Source organism: Trematosphaeria pertusa, assembly GCF_010094035.1.
Source record: "Trematosphaeria pertusa strain CBS 122368 unplaced genomic scaffold BU26scaffold_1, whole genome shotgun sequence".
NCBI lineage: Eukaryota > Fungi > Ascomycota > Dothideomycetes > Pleosporales > Trematosphaeriaceae > Trematosphaeria > Trematosphaeria pertusa.
In genome coordinates, this window is record NW_022987212.1 from 956,440 (window position 1) to 974,463 (window position 18,024).

General features: G+C 54.4%; 7 protein-coding genes across 7 annotated transcripts; 5 read left to right on the forward strand and 2 right to left on the reverse strand.

Annotated features, from left to right (window-relative positions):
* The first annotated feature begins 1,059 nt into the window (after nucleotides 1-1,059).
* BU26DRAFT_9512 (uncharacterized protein) lies at nucleotides 1,060-2,516 on the forward strand. Its single transcript, XM_033836537.1, has 3 exons — nucleotides 1,060-1,480; nucleotides 1,532-2,146; nucleotides 2,197-2,516. Exons 1-3 carry the CDS (start codon nucleotides 1,293-1,295, stop codon nucleotides 2,342-2,344), a joined length of 951 nt encoding a protein of 316 aa, XP_033690844.1. The 5' UTR covers nucleotides 1,060-1,292; the 3' UTR covers nucleotides 2,345-2,516.
* A 1,179-nt stretch (nucleotides 2,517-3,695) lies between these two features.
* Nucleotides 3,696-5,398, forward strand: BU26DRAFT_557343 (MFS general substrate transporter; the record flags this gene model as incomplete). The annotated part of the gene is made up of 5 exons (XM_033832442.1): nucleotides 3,696-4,010; nucleotides 4,065-4,079; nucleotides 4,141-4,545; nucleotides 4,621-4,977; nucleotides 5,057-5,398. 5 exons carry the CDS (start codon nucleotides 3,696-3,698, stop codon nucleotides 5,396-5,398), a joined length of 1,434 nt encoding a protein of 477 aa, XP_033690845.1.
* Nucleotides 5,399-5,812: 414 nt separating this feature from the next.
* Nucleotides 5,813-7,069, reverse strand: BU26DRAFT_9565 (uncharacterized protein). The gene is made up of 2 exons (XM_033836542.1): nucleotides 6,452-7,069; nucleotides 5,813-6,390 (listed from the first exon to the last, which is right to left on the reverse strand). The coding sequence occupies exons 1-2, from the start codon at nucleotides 6,839-6,841 to the stop codon at nucleotides 5,836-5,838; spliced, it is 945 nt and encodes a 314-aa protein (XP_033690846.1). The 5' UTR covers nucleotides 6,842-7,069; the 3' UTR covers nucleotides 5,813-5,835.
* Nucleotides 7,070-8,078: 1,009 nt separating this feature from the next.
* BU26DRAFT_9574 (uncharacterized protein) lies at nucleotides 8,079-10,341 on the forward strand. The gene is made up of 3 exons (XM_033836545.1): nucleotides 8,079-8,950; nucleotides 9,072-9,563; nucleotides 9,622-10,341. Exons 1-3 carry the CDS (start codon nucleotides 8,404-8,406, stop codon nucleotides 10,182-10,184), a joined length of 1,602 nt encoding a protein of 533 aa, XP_033690847.1. The 5' UTR covers nucleotides 8,079-8,403; the 3' UTR covers nucleotides 10,185-10,341.
* A 531-nt stretch (nucleotides 10,342-10,872) lies between these two features.
* Nucleotides 10,873-11,282, forward strand: BU26DRAFT_557346 (uncharacterized protein; the record flags this gene model as incomplete). The annotated part of the gene is made up of 2 exons (XM_033832443.1): nucleotides 10,873-11,040; nucleotides 11,157-11,282. 2 exons carry the CDS (start codon nucleotides 10,873-10,875, stop codon nucleotides 11,280-11,282), a joined length of 294 nt encoding a protein of 97 aa, XP_033690848.1.
* Nucleotides 11,283-13,578: 2,296 nt separating this feature from the next.
* BU26DRAFT_9593 (uncharacterized protein) lies at nucleotides 13,579-16,089 on the forward strand. Its single transcript, XM_033836549.1, has 5 exons — nucleotides 13,579-14,199; nucleotides 14,303-14,331; nucleotides 14,465-14,687; nucleotides 14,735-15,697; nucleotides 15,749-16,089. The coding sequence occupies exons 1-5, from the start codon at nucleotides 13,916-13,918 to the stop codon at nucleotides 15,936-15,938; spliced, it is 1,689 nt and encodes a 562-aa protein (XP_033690849.1). The 5' UTR covers nucleotides 13,579-13,915; the 3' UTR covers nucleotides 15,939-16,089.
* Nucleotides 15,737-17,725, reverse strand: BU26DRAFT_9612 (uncharacterized protein). The gene is made up of 3 exons (XM_033836551.1): nucleotides 17,442-17,725; nucleotides 17,238-17,385; nucleotides 15,737-17,184 (listed from the first exon to the last, which is right to left on the reverse strand). The coding sequence occupies exons 1-3, from the start codon at nucleotides 17,602-17,604 to the stop codon at nucleotides 16,233-16,235; spliced, it is 1,263 nt and encodes a 420-aa protein (XP_033690850.1). The 5' UTR covers nucleotides 17,605-17,725; the 3' UTR covers nucleotides 15,737-16,232.
* Nucleotides 17,726-18,024: the final 299 nt, after the last annotated feature.

An 18,024-nucleotide genomic window follows, 5' to 3' on the forward strand; every position in this document is an offset into this window, starting at 1 on the left:
ATGGAGGATCCGGAGGCCTATGCTTGGAAGTTCTGGATTGGTCGCACAATGCGAAACGTCCTCCAAGGCTAATGAGCGTTCCGTCGGATACGCACTTCGCAGTTGGTTCCATGTTTTATCCGCTTGAAGCTGTAGAACAGCCTGCCGGCATCCGAGGAGGCTCCTTGATGCTTGGCTGCTTGGACGAAGCTTGGTGGATGGGGCAGTTAGATCTGCAACCCTTCAGGAACGGCTAGCCCCTGTCACAGCGCCCCTATCAGTGCCATGCGCAATCCGGGGCTCTCGTCTTTTTCAGCCTGAGGCACGCGAAATTGGACAGTGGATGTGATCGCCCGTCATGTGCCTTGGCGGGCCTTGTGGTGTTTTGGATGCCTCCGCCACGAGCGTCTCCCAGCCTCTTCGCCTCCGAACTCACCTGGGCATCACCACCAGCGCTCAGTATCCTCGTCCCAACGACAATGTTAACCGCTCATCTCTCCGCGCTTTCGAAATCTGCGCAACGCCTCGGAAGAAGCGATTGAAACATTTCATCGAGTGTTTGACGCCTGCGAGACCCGACGGAGCATGAAAAGCTGACTATTCGCGCGTCCGGCAGAGCACTGCTCAACCACCACGCAAGCATCCGTCCGGATACGCAGCCAGCCGTCACTTATCAGCCATGCAATGAAAAAAATAAGCCCAGAACGCAGCGCCCGACGACGGCTGCACCTCCTCCGAGTCGCGAGGGGTGCGAGGTCGTGACCGGTACGGTTTCATGGCGTGGCCTAAGCGTCGCAGCACCCCGGTCCTGCTACACCTCACGTCCTCAACCTCAACCCCCATCATACCGCCGCGAACTCCCTCAGCGGCTGCCACGGCACTACCAGGCCGTTCCTAGCGGATCAGAGGCCCTTCGGCCAAGCCCAAAGCTTGACTGGCCACAGATTCGGTAGGTGGACCAGGCGTGGGCGGGATCGCTGCAGTCCGCCATCCTGCCACGAGCGCGCATCCGTCCTCCGAATTTTACTATGGCGTCTCAGGTACAGCCCTTGAGTCGCAGTGCGGGCTATAAGGTCCATTGGCCGCCCACCTCTGTTTCCCTCGAACGTTTTCTGTTGGATATCAGCTAGCAGAGGCCCTTCCATCCAGTACTCTCTACCTAATATTCCACCACACTCCTTACCACTTCTCTTCTCTACCTCTGTCCCTGGTTGGACCTTAGGAAGTTAATACTTATTCAAAGCGAGACTTTGCTGGTCGTCCTTCACTCCCAAATTCTATCAATTTCAACAGCACCAACTTAATTCAGCACAATGCCGAGCGTACGAACACTGATTACCGGGCTCTTTGCCCTGGCGCCTCTCGCGGCTGCCGCTCCCACCAAGGTCCGCGTCCGACAAGAGTCCTCATCAGCGGCGGCTTCATCAAGTGCCGCCCCGGCAGCAACAGGCGCGGCGGCACCACCAGCTGGTGGCTTGAGCGATGTTGACATCCTTCAATTGTGAGTATGCAAGAACTTGTATCTGATCCAGCCGGACTAACACGTATCCAGCGCCCTGACCGCAGAGCACCTCGAATCCGAATTCTACAAGCAGGGTTTCGCCAAATTCCCCGCAAGCGACTTCCAGGCCCTTGGTCTCACCGATGCGCAGATCAAGTCTCTTATGGGTGTTGGACAGACGGAGGCTACCCACGTGTCGACGCTTCTGAGCGCAATCTCCGGAGCTGGAGCTCAGCCCGTGGAGGCCTGCCAATACAACTTCGATGCCGCCCTCGCGGATGCGAAGACCATGGTCGCAACCGCCCGTGTCCTCGAGGCCGTCGGTGTCTCTGCCTACCTCGGAGCCGCTCCTCTCGTCAACTCATCCGACGTCCTCACTGCTGCGGCAACCATCGTGACCGTTGAGGCCCGCCACCAGGCCTTCATTCGCGTGGCTTCCGGAGCCGAGCCTGTTCCCGCCGCTTTCGACACTCCCCTAGGGCCCCGCGCTGTCTTCACCCTAGCTGCTCAGTTCATCAAGTCCTGCCCTGAGGGCTCCAACCTGAACATCCAGGCTTTCCCCTCCATCTCGCTCCAGAATCCCGAGCAAGCCACCGTTGGCCAGAACCTCAAGTTGGCAGACGCCGCTCAGCCCTCCGGCGCCCAGTTCTGCGCATTCGTTGCTCCGTAAGTTACCTCGCAGCCTCGCAGCAAGAACGTAGCTAACAGTTACTTAGTGGTGGCAACCAATTCTCGCAAATCACTGACGGCAACTGCGTCGTTCCCCAGAACCTCCAGGGTGAGGTGTACATGATGATCACCAAGTCGCAGTCGGTCGCCGATGCTGAGGTCCTCGCCGGCCCCTCCGTCATCCAGCCCTCATAAACGCCCATCGCTCACCGTCATGGCCAGCACCGCCGCCATATTTTTTTTCTTGCTATTTCATCATGATTATGAGCGTTTAGAGGTCGCAGGGGCTGCAGCATTACGGACAAGCGAAGCGAAAGCGTCGAAGCGTACGTGTACGACATCATTTGCCTTCACTACAGTCGTTGAATACAAGCGTTGATCTCAAGAATTCTTTTATTACTGTTCATGTTCTTCTCTTTCTTTGTTTTAGAGGCAGGAGGTTACTGCACCATTGTGGGCCTCTCTTTGCAGCAGAATACCCCAGCTGTTGGATTTGCATGTAGGTAGTGTATTGTGGTGATTACTAGGGGGGAAAAGATTCAGGAATCTTTGGATAGGATGGTTGTGGATAATCGAGAAAGCATGGAGTCACTTTCGGATGGATCGGCACGTAGCTGAAATTCGATATGATAATTCTTCAAACGGCTCTGGATGCAGAATTTGAGTTCGTGACGACGGCTGGAATGATTGAGGCTGTTTTGCCATGGACTTTTTGCGACCAGGAGGGTTTCAGCCCTCACTCGATGCTTTCCCGCTAATTCTCCGTCCATTCGGAGATCCTTGCGAGTACGGACAGCACGTGCGGCTTGAGTCCTGCTCCGGCCCGGCATGACGCCAATCGCAGTTGTATGCGTGCCAAGAGCTAGATACGAAGATCCATTTGCCACGGTCACATCAGTGCAATTGTCAGCGCCCCTCTTCCTGCAACCAGTCAACGCTCTTTTACACCGTTCGCTGCCAGCTGACCTTGGCTTTATGAGATAGCCATCCAGTCTCTCTCGAGACTCGGAAGCGCCTTCAGCTGCGGTGGATTTGCGGGCCGCGGAGCCTGAGAGAATACCCGAGGTTCTACCGCCCGCTTTCGTGCTCGTTCAATGTGGAGCCGAACCCCAGTTCGTGGGTGAGCTTTGCCGGAAGAGGAAAGGAGGGGAGCTGGCGGCATGCATGGCAGATCGCGCTGTGGAGGGCGACTTTTCTTGACTCCACGTATGCTGCGTCTTTCGCTAGGCTCTTTTCTGACCGTGAGTCAAAGGAGCTGGAGCGGCCTGATGACTTGAAGAGAGGGGTATAAAGCCGAGTTTGCGTTGAGCGGATTGAACGAGGGCAGGCTGGCGATTATCTGAGTCTTTCGTCATATCCCCAGTTCTTCTGCATGTTGATATCGCAGTTTCTCTCCCACTTGCGTTGAACTGCTGAAGAGTTATACACACTTCTGCCATACGCAGCAGCGCGAGAGGACCTCATCAAGGCCATCGAGCACCTGCTGTACCAGCTGCCTTGTGGAAGGATCGACCCACCAAAGAAACCTCCTTCACACACCACAGCCATGGCATTCCGCGAGAACGGCGGCTCATCAACCTGCATCATGGAGCCCACCATCGAGCTCCAAGACGTCTCTCACTACATCACCAAACCGGACAACGCCCGACTACCCCAATCAAAGTCGAACTTACAGCTCGATGAGACGACGTCTCAGAGAAGCCAGCAGGAGGACGACGATCCGGTGGAGAGTCTCCCTTCTCCGACCACGCAGGCGGCTGTGCGGCTGGAAAGATGGAATACGCCGAGATTGAACTTCTGGAGGACCTTGGCCGCGTTTTGGAGCTTCGTGGTTATGGGGAGCAATGATGCGGCTTATGGTGTATGTGCCGAACATAACCTCTCGTTTGGAGTAGAAGCTAACGAATTGTGATAGGCATTGATCCCATATGTATGGCCATTGAGCAATCAATGCACTTATATATATATATATCAACTGACACCTTCCACAGCTCCAAGAATACTACAACCTCACCTTCGTAGTAATCTCGCTAGTCTTCCTCTCCCCCCTCGTAGGCTACACCGCCTCCGCGCTCCTCAACAATGCCATCCATCTCAAGTTCGGGCAACGTGGCGTCGCCATCATCGCCCCTGGCTGCCACCTCGTCGCCTACATCGTCATCGCCGTGCATCCCCCTTATCCGGTCCTCGTCGTCATCTTCATGATCGCCGGGTTTGGGAACGGCCTCGCGGATGCGGCGTGGAATGCCTGGATCGGTAATATGGCGAACCCGAATGAAGTGCTGGGGTTTCTACATGCGTTCTACGGACTGGGCGCTGTGTTGGCGCCGCTGGTAGCAACGACGATGATTACGAAGGGGCAGCGGTTGCCGTGGTATTACTTCTATTATGTCATGGTACGTTACCTTCCGCCCCCCCTCTCCGCCCAAACACCTAGAACAAATAACCCTAGCTGATAGACACACACATAGATCGGCATGGCCGCCATCGAAATCCTGACCTCCATCTCCGCCTTCCGCGCCGCCACCGGCGCCATCTTCCGCGAGAACAACCCGCGCACCACAGGCACCAAAGATCACCGCATGAAGGAGGCGCTCCTGCGTCTGCCCTTTGCCCGTGTGACCTGGATCTGCGCGTTGTTCCTGCTGGGCTATGTGGGCATCGAAGTCGCACTCGGCGGCTGGATCGTCAAGTTCATGCTCGAGGTGCGCGACGGGAATCAGTTTGCCAGCGGGATGACCGCGACGGGCTTCTGGATGGGGATTACGGTGGGCAGGATTGTGCTAGGGTTTGTGACGCCGAAGTTGGGGGAGAAGTTGGCTATTGCTGTGAGTTTTGATTCGCTACTACTACTCCTTAGCTTTGCTTTCCCCGTTAGATACGTTCTTCTGACATATATTCGAACAGATCTACCTCCCGCTCACCATGGCCCTCGAGCTCATCTTCTGGCTCGTCCCGCAATTCTACGTCTCCGCCGTCGCCGTCGCGCTGCAGGGCTTCTTCCTGGGGCCGCTGTTCCCCGCCGCCGTCGTGGCTGCGACGAAGCTGCTGCCCCGGCATCTGCACGTCAGCGCTATCGGCTTCGCTGCGGCGTTTGGCGGGAGCGGCGCGGCGATCTTTCCGTTTGCGGTCGGGGCTATTGCCCAGGCGAAGGGCGTGCAGGTGCTGCAGCCGATTATTCTGGTGCTGCTAGGTGTCATTTGGGTGCTTTGGTTGTGTTTGCCGAGGATTCATCGGAAGGTGGAGTAGGGGGTTGGTGGAGGAGGGGAGAACGAGGGGGTTTGTGATTGATTGGGGAACGGAGAAGAGGAGGTAGGTTGAGCGTGGGATGGGAAGGGGACAAGCTGGTTTACTATTTGGTCTTGCATTACTAGGCGTTGTGGGTCTAAGATGTCTTGGTAATTGTGCAGATAGTGTGGTTTCATCGCAAGTCAAATGAGCAGGTAATTGATATCTAAAAGCGCAATCACATGTCGTTTCTTAAAAGCAACAGTAGCTGCTAATCCTTGGTAAGCAAGGTCACTGCACAGACTATGATGTTCAACAATTCATAAGTTCAATTAATTTCAGAATATATTTTAGCCTACATTACAAAGGCCGACTCCATGCTAATGAAAAGAAGTTCAAGGCCTCGAGATAATTATACCTGATGAAATCGTCTCCTAATAAGACACAAATAACTTCCCTTAATCCATCATACCCTTCTTTCCATCGCCATCAGCATCAACTCTCGGGTTAAGCTTATCCATGAACGACACCTTCGGCTTCCCACTGCTCGACTTATCCAAACCACTATCATGATGCCTAGCCGTATCATGAGTCCCATCCACAGAACCCTCTTCATACCCCCTAACATTCCCATTCCTCTCTCCAGACGTCAGCCCGCTACCTCCATGCCTCACTCCCCCATCAAGCGGATCATGGTCACCATGCATAGCGCTCTTCCGTACCTGATTGTCGGTGTGCGCGGAATCCCGCTTCGACGTCTTGCCCTCCATCATGTGGCTCATGGTGCCGCCGATGTGTTTCGGCTCGCCGTCGAAGGCGTCGTAGCGCTCCTCGCGGCCGCCGAGGACGCCGCCCTTGTTCTTGAAATCCGACATCGACATGGCGGGCATGGTGGAGGCGGAGTGGTGCTGCGCGGCGTTGTGGTGCGTCTCGTGGATGGGGACGGTGGTATGGACGACGTGGGGTTCGACGGTTTCTTTCTTGACGACGGGTTGGATGGTTTCGTGGATGTGCTGGTGGGCGTTAATCATATGGTTGCACGTAGGAAGTTGTGGAAGGCTGGAAAAACCTTACGTGGTGGACGTGCTCGCCGCCAATGGTCGGCTGGGCACTCTGGCTCTGCGTGGCATCGTGAACCACCCTCTCGTCCTTGAAGCCGGATTGCTCAGCGCCTAGGGCGTGCTTGATACCCTCGTGGTCGCGGTGGTCGAACTCGCGGTGCTCGACAGCGCCTAGATTGGCGTGGTGCTTCTCTGGGAGGACTTCGCGGTCATGGACCGGCTGGACGGTTCGGTGGTAGTGGTCCTGGTGGACCTCCTTGTCAACAGCAGTCGTTACGTTCTCGTGCTGGTGTGGCTTGATAGCTTCATGTTGAACGCCAGGAGCCACGCTCTCATGGACGGTGGTGTCATGTTTGCCGGAGCGGTGCATGAAGTCGCTGACTGCGGCTTTGGCTTTGTCCATTGTGATTGTGGAGATGTTGTGAAAGGTTCGAATAAAGGTGTGTATTAGAGAGTAGGCGACCGAGTTGTATGGAGATAAGAATATTTAAAGTTGGAATGATGGGAGCATTACACGCTTCATGATGATACTTTATACACAAGGACGTACACACCGACGAGAATCGACGTAATGCTACAGGCGAAAGCCTGATCGGGACCCACCTACGTCTTTTCTCGGCTTTCGACCGTGTCGCGACACACCCATCCCGTCCTAGATCTGATGTACGAACGAGTTCATTGGTTGTTGTGGGACGTCAGTGGGCTAGAGGCGGGTTCCTTTGGCTCGGAGAATTTCCGGCGGCTCACTCCACTAGATTCCTGGTCCCAAGAGACAGGTGTGCGTCAGGGATAACTCAGATCACAATAGATCCAGGCTGTCGTCTCTGGGTCGCTCCACGTCAAGGCCCAGTGGCGATACTCTACGTTTTCCGTCTTTCCGTCTCTTCCTTGCCAATTATGCCTGCCTCTCTCCTCGCCGATTCAACTGGTAGGTCGTCACTCGATAATTGCTTGTTTCTGAAAGAAAAGCCAGTAATTGAGATGGAGAAAGTCCCGACGGACTCAGATGGAGTTGAAAGAAGAGCGATCAGCCCTGGGATGTCGCAATAGATCGAGACCTAAGATGGTCTGTGCACTGGCTAAGCGAGGCGTAAGAGGACGCCGCCGACGGGCTATTGCGCATCGTAAACTATCGCCCACGCAGCAGACGGGTCAATTCTATTCGACAAAACTCCAAAGTGTTCCAGCTCCGTGGCAGAGGTCGAAGATCGTCGGCGCCCCTTCACTTGGGGACGGGACCGCCGTGATGGAGGCCCGCCCCCTTCGTCATCCCATCTTTAGAGGTCCCCATCCGGGCATTGAGAACGCGCTATGATGACTGTTTTTACAGTTGTTCAATTCCGCGGCCTGTTTCCCATCAAATTCCTGTAGGCGACCGTGCGGAGACCACAATATGACGACGTCATACCGGGCACGCCGTGGACCGCTATGCTGAAGACGCCGAGAGGATTTGAGAGGATTTGGGATATCCACGCCTAGCACGGGATCTGGCCCAAAGTTGCGGCGCACGAACGCACTCTGGGTCGGACTAGCTTCTTGATCACTTGAGTCATCGCAAATGTCTTCGAGGGAATTCGCGTCGAGCTTGAGCAACAATGCATCTGGGCCTCAACCCCGCGGCTCGCTACATTTCCCAACTCCACCAACTTGCTTCAAGCCAAGCGCGCAATCTTTTCGAACTTAGTTCGCCAGTGAAGCTATTGTGCTTGCCGATTCCACTCTGCACGACACTGCGGTGATTGGGCAAGACTGTAGCTTCCAGACTAAGCTCTCGTGTGCGTCAGAGCTTCCTGCCTCACGCACCACATCGCCAATCTGCAGGAAATACCGTTGTGTATTAACCGTGGTCTGGTAGTCCACCCCAAAACGTTCCGAGGTCGTCAGATCCCCTACGGTATATCCTAGCCAGCTTATTCCTAAAACCCTTGACCGAAATTCACACGCATCGTCCGCATTCCGCCCTCCATGCCGGGCAAGTTGAAGGCATTCTTTCGGAGAACCGGCTCGAGTAGCTCAGGTAGAACGTTGACCCAGCCACCACTTGCGGAACGACATCCCGAGTCAGCACAGGCAGCACCACATGCAAAACATCAACCAAGCACCCAGTCCACACACGAACCTGCGCGATCGGTAACACCCTCGAACGACGAATACGGCAGAGTCATCAGTAGTCCCCCTCAGAGCAGAAGGGATTCGCCCAGGCCCCCACCGAGCCACAAACCGCCCGTCGCCGCCACAGATTACGGCCAGCCCGATCCTGAGGACAATGACGAGTCAATTACAGGCCGACATAGTTTGTATACACCGGAGGTTTCGCCAGACGGTGGACCTACCGGTACGGGGCACATGTCTCTTGGGGGGGATAGAAGACTTATAGAAGGAGTCAGCGAACAGAAGCATAGCGAGGATGTCGCCGATCGAAATATCGCCCACTATGGTAGCGCATCCCCCCGACACAGTTCCATTCCAACCTCTATGCAAGGGGAGCCGCAGCTCAGCAAACGAACGTCTGGTAAGTTTCCTTTGAATTTCCGTAGCCAACGACTCTCCTCGCGCTACGCGGGATGCCTCCAGCGAAAACCGTGGCAGACAAGCATCTAATGGTATATTGTCTGGACGCTGACAAACGACAGACGTCCTCGGTTCGCACCAGATTTCTCTGCGAAAGGGTTCCGTCGGGGGCAACTCTATGGGCTCGGTCGGTTCACCTGGTTCCTTCAACTCCGTTGCGTCCAAGTATACACTAGGTACGGGAGTGGCCACCGAAGGTAGTCTTGTTGATGGCATCCTACCCCACGTCGAAGGTTCAGAGTCACGGAAATGCAAGCCAACTGATCGGCCGTCTCGAATTGCGCGCGATGAGCTCCGTCTGAGCTGGGGGAGACGGAAACCCAGAGGAAGCAGTGACGAGGACGCACCACGGATTACAAGAGGATCTCCAGGAGACTCGGCCGAGTCTCCTTCTGAAGAAAGGCCGCCTGCTTCTAAAGAAGGGCTTATAGACCTTCGGAAATTTGTTATGGGCGGGCAGCGCGATGGCCCCAGCGATGAAGGGCCTCCACTTGATGGGATCGTAGACCTTAGGGATACCGAAGATGTTGACAAAGCCACGCACTGGGCTCCAGGTGCGTGTTACACTTGTGCAAAACTTGCAGCATAGGCGCAGCAGACTAATCCCAACAGCGGTGACACACGAGGTAGTCAAGCCTACGGAGCATCATATACGGGAAGAGAAGATCTACCGGGAGATCCATAACCACGATGTATACCATCGCGTTCAGCCTGTCTACGAGACCGAGATTCTTCCCGCTCGTCACTTTCTCCGCGGTTCCAATAATGAGCTAGTCGAAGTATCAGAAGAGCAATTACCTTACTGTACAGGAGCGAACCAAAGGTGGTTTATCGCCGAGAAAGAGCAGCCCGCAACAGAAGTCTCTCAACGCCGCCCAAGGCTAACAGAACCGAAGGTCGTTGCTGATCAAACGACTATGACTCCGGCGGGGTTCGAGCGAAGGGAGATAACTATCGTGCATTCGCCAGAATTGGAAGACATGTCGGATTACGCCAGTCCAGTCCTACCTCTTCATTTCGTCCACGAAGCCGTAAAGAATCCTGAAGAGGAGCTGGAAGAGACGGACAGAAGGTTGAATCGTCGTCCGGTCACACAGTCCCTGACGCTGAAAGAACTCGCGGACACCCTTCCGGCCACAAGTATCCCTGAACGCACCTCTAGTCTACGACATTGAGAAGATGTTCTGTGATTAGGACGTTAACGAAGACAAGGCGTTCAAGCGCTCATCACTCATACTTCGATTTCCTTACCCCGCCAATGCACGACGTAATTTGATTCCACCTAGTATACACGTCAACGCTACCCACGAGCATCCCTGCTGTACCTGCCGGAGACCGGACCGCCCTTGCACTTCGCATGGCTGTTAGCCGGTGTCGTCTTATCCGGCGAAGTTATTCGCATAATCTTCGACACGGGCCTGATCCTTGGGAGGGAAGGGTAAAGTAAATTGGGACGAAGGGACTACTGTCGATAGATCAGGTTTCAGCATGTTATTTTCCCTGTCCTCTGAATATACCTCTTCCATCATGAACCTTCTTTCGTCTTCCTGCATTTCCTTGCCTTTTCTTCCCGAAATCCCAGTGAGCCTCCCTAACCTGTCCATCTTCCTCGCCCCGATAACCGACAGCACTATACCCCTACTGTTAATTTCTATTGCAGTATATTTTCCCGTCTTCTTCAAGCGATTCCAGGCTATTGCGTCGTGGACTACCGGATACGGCGAAACATTCCCGTGGGGATACCGTGAACGCGAATGAGGTTTTGAGGAAATGTCAGACGAGCCAGGTCACGGCTGAATGTATCCAACAACGGACCTTTCACCAAGATATGTTGTTCCGCCCGAATTTACACGCGATTTGTGCATGGGAGGCCTGCAGCAACAGGCCCCGCTCGTCAAATTCGGGAAGTACACTGGAAATATCAAGCCCGAGAAAGTCGCAGACATGGGATTTTTATTTAGGTCTTACACCACGGATGCTGCTATCGCCGAGAAGCCTGAAATCGTCGACGCTGTCAACCTGACAGGCATTGTAGTGAACATGACTTGGCATTAATGGCAATGGACTGATCCACTCATTCGCCCCTCGCATCGCGAACGTGGAGAAGCCGGTACTGTATCGCTCTCCCCACTGAGTCCGCCAAACAGCCCCTCTCGGCCGGCGAATTCCTCGCCCTCGCAGGCTCCACCAGCATCTCCGCCGAGGAATGGGACAAAGCCTCCCTCCGCGTCACAGGAGAAAGGACCATATCGTCTGCAACGGCTACTGCCTAGGCATGTAAGACGAGCCGGCAAAGACGTACTACAAGAATGTGAAGCTGTTGCTGTAGGTGATTTATCTGGGGGCGGGCCATCATTCATTCCCATAGGGATGCAATGGGCGAGTTTGAGGTTGTTACAGACTTTTTGAGTAATAACGGGGTTTGAGGTTTCGCCACGATGGGGTGGAAATAGTAGGGCTGGGAGGGTTGGTGGCAAGGTCGGTGGAGGGGGAGTAATGAGTTTGGTTGTTAGGAGAGAGAAATTGTCCGTTCTCCTTTCGCTCTTTTGCTGGATTGCTGATACAGTGTACCTTTGTCTGACGATGGCTTTGGTTTCCCTTCTATGGAAGATCTGATCTCCGGTGGCATCTCCGGTCGCAGACGTGAACGCGTTCGAACTCCCATCAGGGGCGCCTACAACGAGAGCCTAATCTGACTCCATCCTGTCCACATAACCGACTCGTGATCCGCCGTTAAACCAACCAGCCGTCGAGCTATTCCGGCAGCAGCTTCTACAATCTTGGCCGGGGCTGCGAAAGCGTTAGCAGTGCAAGACTACAGTTCAAGCATTTCCACTCGGTTCTTCCTTCATTCGAGTGATAGTGATATTCGCCTAGAGTCTGGTTGGTTTTCGGGGTATGGCAGTTGCCGGTAATGGCTCATTCGTTCCTTCCTTGCAGACGCCTCGTCGCGTAATCCTGAGGTCCATCTGCGGCACGGTCAACTTAACTCCTCGACATTCCTGTCTCTTCACTCGGGAAATCTAATCGCCACGTCTCTACCAGTCGAAAGCATTTGTTCTCCTCCTCCAAAGCACCTCACCGTACAGCCCGCTCTCGGTGGGCCGAACCGACCCTCACAACTTCGCCTCACCTCCTCTGCAATAGCCAACGTCTTAGCTCCGGGATTCCTCTGCTCCCTGGCACTCAAAGTGACCCTCGGCTTCGAATCTCGCTCGAGGTCACGCGGAACCCTCAGAAGTGGATCCAGCGGCCTACAGCATTTCTTCAGCCTCTGGACGATGCATTCCAATCCCCTATGCACCTCATGCATGCGCTAGCCAGGCCTTGAACCAGGCGAATGGACTCCGACTACATTGCCAGCCTGCCGGACCCTTGGCGCTCTACATTGTCCAGATAACCGGTGTCTGGATTAAAGGACACCGCAAAGGAAGCGCAGACTTGGGCGCAAAACGCGGGTCAGCGAAAGCGATGCGGCGCGGCTGAATACTGAACTCTAGATGCAAGAGCCTAGGTAGTCGCGCAACACGAGATAGAGGCGATGTTTGAGTCGTCGATGTCCGCCTGCCCTCCTGAATTTGTGGTCGGGTTGGAACCGAAGTCGTGACCCTGCCAGCGTTTGCCTGGGTTGCACGGATCGCGCAGTGCATATAGCGTTCGACGACCGGTGAATAGAAACCTTGACCACGCGTCAGCTCCGCGTGGGGTTGACGCCCCCCAAGCGGACGCATGAGGCTCTTCAGGTAAAGAAATCCGGGGGCTGACGCGCGATGCAGATAACTGTCTTACGTTCGCCAGCCTGACGACAGTACGCTATCCAGAGGCGTTCAAGCGTCACGCGGGAATACGACCCTAGACGCGGTGCTTCCCCGAGGACTGCAGGGATTTCCGTGCGCAGATCTTACCGCAGCTTCGAAGGCGAAAGTTCTGCGGCTTTGGACGTCTCCCGCCGGACCGGAGCAAACATCGAATTTTAGAACCGAGATGGTGTTTTCAGAGGCTGCTCAATACGCTAACTGAAGTCAAGACAAGCTATGGCGGCGAAGAAAACCAAAAAGAAGCCTGAAGCCAACCGTAAGCCCAGCCATGCCAAGTGGATTTCCGCTCGGCGGGAGACGCCTTTAGAGGCGGCGATTGGGGGGACGTCTCGGCCAAGATAAGTAAGAGTTGGAGTGGCTACTCGGAGCAAGCTGGGCGAAAACCGGAGTGCCCGACAAGAAGATTGCCGCATCCTCTGCGGTAGTGACGTGACTATGTAACCACAGCGGAAGCGATAGGTTAGACCCGAGAGAAAGAGTTCGAGGCAGCAAGCGCAGGCGCGAGAGAGTAAACATTTGTGTGTTTGAGAGGAGCCTCGGAGAAATAGACTGAGGCAGCAGGTCGTTTTCAAGCCCCCGGCTGAGCGGGGAACCCACAACTCCAACCAGACACGCGACAATTCGAATGAAACTGCGCGCAGCAAGCAACCATCTGACAGCGCAAACAAGCCTTGTGTAACCCCAAGTCGATCGGGAGGGGAAGATGGTGTTGCCCACCGCGCAATTGGTGCGCTTGCAGCTCCAACATCCAGACGGGATGTGTTTACGATGGCCAAGGCCCTGGCCTTGAAATGCCTGCAGGCTAGTTCCGCTGATTCTGATAGGGCCCGGTCCCCTTACCCTGCGCAAGATCCGCTTGAGGGGTTATCAACAGCCACCGCGCCATTTTCTCTCCACCAGACGCTGTGTGCTGCACAGAGCTCGTTATCTTCTTCCTATCATCGAGCGCCTTTGTTTGCGACCAGGATAACTTCTGGGCACATATATTACAGCCGGAGCTCAGCACATGCAATTCTTTGCGCAGTTTTTCTCACTACTCCTCAAAGGCCTATACTGAATCCTTGGGATTCGGCGGGAATTCGGTCACGATGGCCTCCACCGGAATCGACTATGCTCCCTTCGACCCTTACAGGGATGAGAAGAAGATCAAAACCGATGCGGAGAAAGAGATCGGCTACGACAACGACGGTCGACGTGCGTCTATATCTGGCTCGGTGAAGACGGTCTACGATTCAACTCATCGGAAGCTCAAGCCACGTCACATTCAGCTTATAGGCATTGGTGGTACTATCGGCACAGCGCTATATGTACAGATCGGGCGTGGATTGATGAATGGCGGTCCTGGCAGTTTGTTCATGGCGTTCACAATCTGGTAAGTCACTAGATTTTTTGCAACGAGAACCCTGGTCCTCGATTTATATAGCTCTAAGAATCGGCGAGACACAGATACATCTTCAGTGGGCTGACATTTCTAGGTGCTCTTTCATCTTGGCCGTAACACTATGTGAGAAACCTTTTCCGAAACCCAATGCAACATGCCCAATCGCAGCATTGCCAACGCTCTTCGAGCTATCCAGAGCAATTTTCTCCCCCGCTCAGACCCCAATGCGATCTTGCTGCTAAAACTGAACCCCAAGGCATGGCTGAGATGGTGACTTATCTTCCAATATCTTCGCCCTTCATTCGATTTGCCGGACGATTCGTCGATGATGCCTTCGGTGTCGCTGCTGGATGGAACTTCTTCGTTTTCGAAGCTGCCTTGGTTCCCTTCGAGATTGTGGCTTGCAACGTCATTATCCACTTCTGGAGCGACATCGTGCCTACTGGTGCTATCATCGCTATCACCCTCGTTCTCTATGGGTAGGTCGTGCGCCCATAGCGCCTCGTCATCAACTAACAGCCCTCAGCTTGATCAACCTTTTGGCGGTCAAATGGTACGGCGAGACCGAGTTCTGGGCCGCGCTTGGCAAAGTCCTGCTCATCATCGGTCTCATCATCTTCACGTTCATTGCAATGCTCGGCGGCAATCCCATTCACGACCGGTACGGATTCCGCTACTGGAAGAATCCAGGCTCGTTCGCGGAGCTCTATTACACTGGGGATTTAGGCCGCTTTCTTGGCTTTCTGCAGTGCCTGATTCAGGCCTCGTTTACTATTGCCGGACCAGACTACGTCTCGATGGCTGCCGGAGAAGCCGAGAACCCCCGGAGTATCATGCCACGCGCGTACAATGCGGTATTTTACCGTCTGACGACCTTCTTCGTACTCGGTAGTCTGTGCGTCGGTATTAATGTACCTTACAACGACCCCGAGATGATGGCCGCGTTCAAGGAGGGAAAGCCTGGGGCGGCAGCCTCGCCCTATGTCGTTGCTATGAATCGTCTCCGGATTCAGGGACTTCCGCACATTGTCAATGCCATGGTTTTGGCGTCCGCTTTCTCGGCCGGAAATTCGTACGTGTACTGCGCGTCCCGCTCCCTCTACGGTCTTGCGCTTGAGGGCAAGGCACCGCGGTTCCTGACAAAGTGCACGAAGCAAGGCGTGCCGTTCTACTGCGTCTTTGTCGTGCTAGTCATTGCTTTGCTCTCCTTCCTCCAACTTGGCGAGAATTCGGCGGTTGTGCTTGACTGGTTCGTGAGCCTGGTCACTGCGTCTCAGCTCATCAACTTCAGCGTCATGTGCTTCACGTTCTTGCGATTTTACAAAGCCTGCCAAGTCCAAGGAATCGACAGGAACCTGCTGCCGTACAAAGGCATGCTCCAGCCATACGCTGCGTACTATGGTCTCACCGGCACATTCATCATGACATTCGTGGGTGGCTACACGGTATTCCTGAAAGGCCAATGGGACATCCCCTCATTTCTTTTCTCGTAAGCTGACACTCCTGGAGCGCATCGAACGAGCTACTGACTAGTGCTTAGGTACATGATGATCTTCATCTTCCCCGTTCTGTTCATTGGCTGGAAAATCCTCAAAAAGACCAACTTCAAGAAGGCGCACGAGATCGATCTGCAGCAAGACCTAGATGAGATTGAGGAGTACACGAGGACTTTTGTGCCCAAGGAGGAGACCAACGTGTTCAATAAGTGGCTGGATAAGCTGTTTGGGTAGAGAGCAGTTTGAAGTGCTTCGATACACTTTCAACTTTTCGGGTTTCGTCGGGCAAGGGAGGTGAACTGAGATTCATACAACATATATCCCGGGAATTTGGCTAGAAATATCGTCATTCGTTGAATAATATCGGAAGCTTCATGACTAAGCCATATGCCTATGCATCCAAGCCCTCATGCCATATCCATCCACCGTGGACTTTTCAAGACCGGGTATCTAATAAACAAACCAGAAAACACCGAACCAAGCAAACACTCATCATGCCACGTTTTTATAGGAAAGTAATTAAAAAGGTTAGAACAAGAATGTAGGTATATCATCCAGCTTCACCGACTTTCTCTTCTCCTTCTGCTCCGCTTTCTCCCTTTCCGCCTTGCGCTTCGCAAGACGCTCAGAGTGCTCTTTGGGCAAGGGATCTCGCTTGGGGAAATCAAGGTCGTCGAACAGGTCCAGAGACCGTCCAGGTCTGCGGATGGATTGAGAAAGTCGGGTGGTGGAAACCTGAGACGGCTGGGAAGGCCTGCTAGTTGATGTTTGCAAGGATTTGGGTGGTGATGAGGAGGAGCTATATGAAGTTGCTGGAGGTTTGAATGGCTTCGCAGGAGAGGGCATCGGAAGCGATGTATTGGTGGGAGTGGCTTTCCGGGGCGACGTACAGCGTTGGGGCGGTGTGTAATCATCCCACAGGTCGAATGGGGTTGCGCGGCTGGATCGGGAAGCTGCGGGTCTGGATTTTGTTGGTAGGGCGGGTTTGACGAAGGAGGTAGGTATTGAGTTGGATGTGTTGGAAGGAGCCTTTGTTGGCTGTCTGGGCGCATCGAGATCGTCGCTGTCCGTGCCACTTGCGTTGGGTTTTCCGGGTGATAGATGAGGAGCTTTCGAGGGTCTGCTAGTCGTAGTTGTAGACGCGGTTTTGCCTATGGACGCGCGCTTCGGTTGTTCCTCATCGTCGTCGGAGGTAGAACGGAACACATCCCTAATTGCCTTTTTCTGCGCCTTGGCCTGCTCTTTCGCCCGCGCCTTCAGCTGCCGCTCAAACGAAGGTTTCGCGTTCGGGACAACGGGTCTTGGAGTTGCTGCTGCGGCTTCTTCCTTCTTTTTCTCTTCGATGCTCTTCTTAAGACGCTCGTACTCTGCCAGATGGAGATGCCGTGTGAAGAGCTTGGCGGTTTGGAGGAATTCGTCTTCTACCATCATCCATTCGTCGTCGCGAAGATCGAACTTATCGACGCTCTTCTGCATATATCTGGCGCGGTGAGTATCGATGCATGGGAGGGTGGAATGAGAACAGAGGCTTACTCTACTGGTGGTGGAGGTAAAGTAGCGGAAACTGGTGGCGGAGACGAAGAGGGCAATCTAGAGCGTCGAACGGGCTCCTTGCCCTTGCGCGATGTCTGCGCATAGCTGGTTGGGAGCTCCGGAAGATCGTCATCGGACACTTGAGAATCTTGATGCGTGGTCAGTCCCTAAAGTTTAAGTTTTATGGTAGAACTTGTCACTTACCGGCCCGTTGCTTCCTTTTCCCGGAGCTTTCCAAGGCAGTGCCCGCGAAGAAGTCATCGTCGATATCAGACTGAATTCGCGACTTAGGTGGTGCTTTCCGAGGTGGCTTCACTTGAGTCCTGCTTCCGCCACCTTTGTTCAGCCAGGGCAATTGTCGCGGCATGGTGTGGGCGATCGAGATATTGTCGGAAGAGTGAGCTGCAAGCCTGAATATAGTGGCCGCATCATGAGAAAGATTGGCCGGTTTGCATTACTGCTTCGGTATTTCACCCGAGCTGAAGTGTGAGCGATGTCAACTCTCGCGTTCACGCACCTGGGCAATGAAATAGCGCTCTCACGTGGCACTTTGGCGCGAACGCCCAAAGTGTGCTAGCTTCCTCGCTAGTGGACTTGGTGTCAAGCCAGGTGCGCCCTTCCGCGAGCGCGAGGCAGCATCACATCTTTTCACTCAAGACAGCGAGGGGCCACGTTTAACTTCCGCGACCTTCTGTTATGTTCCGTGTTCTGGATCACTCGGCGGGCTCCATGGCAACGTTGCTGCTGTCAGGACGACGCCGAGTTAGACTTTCCAGCTCCGTCACCG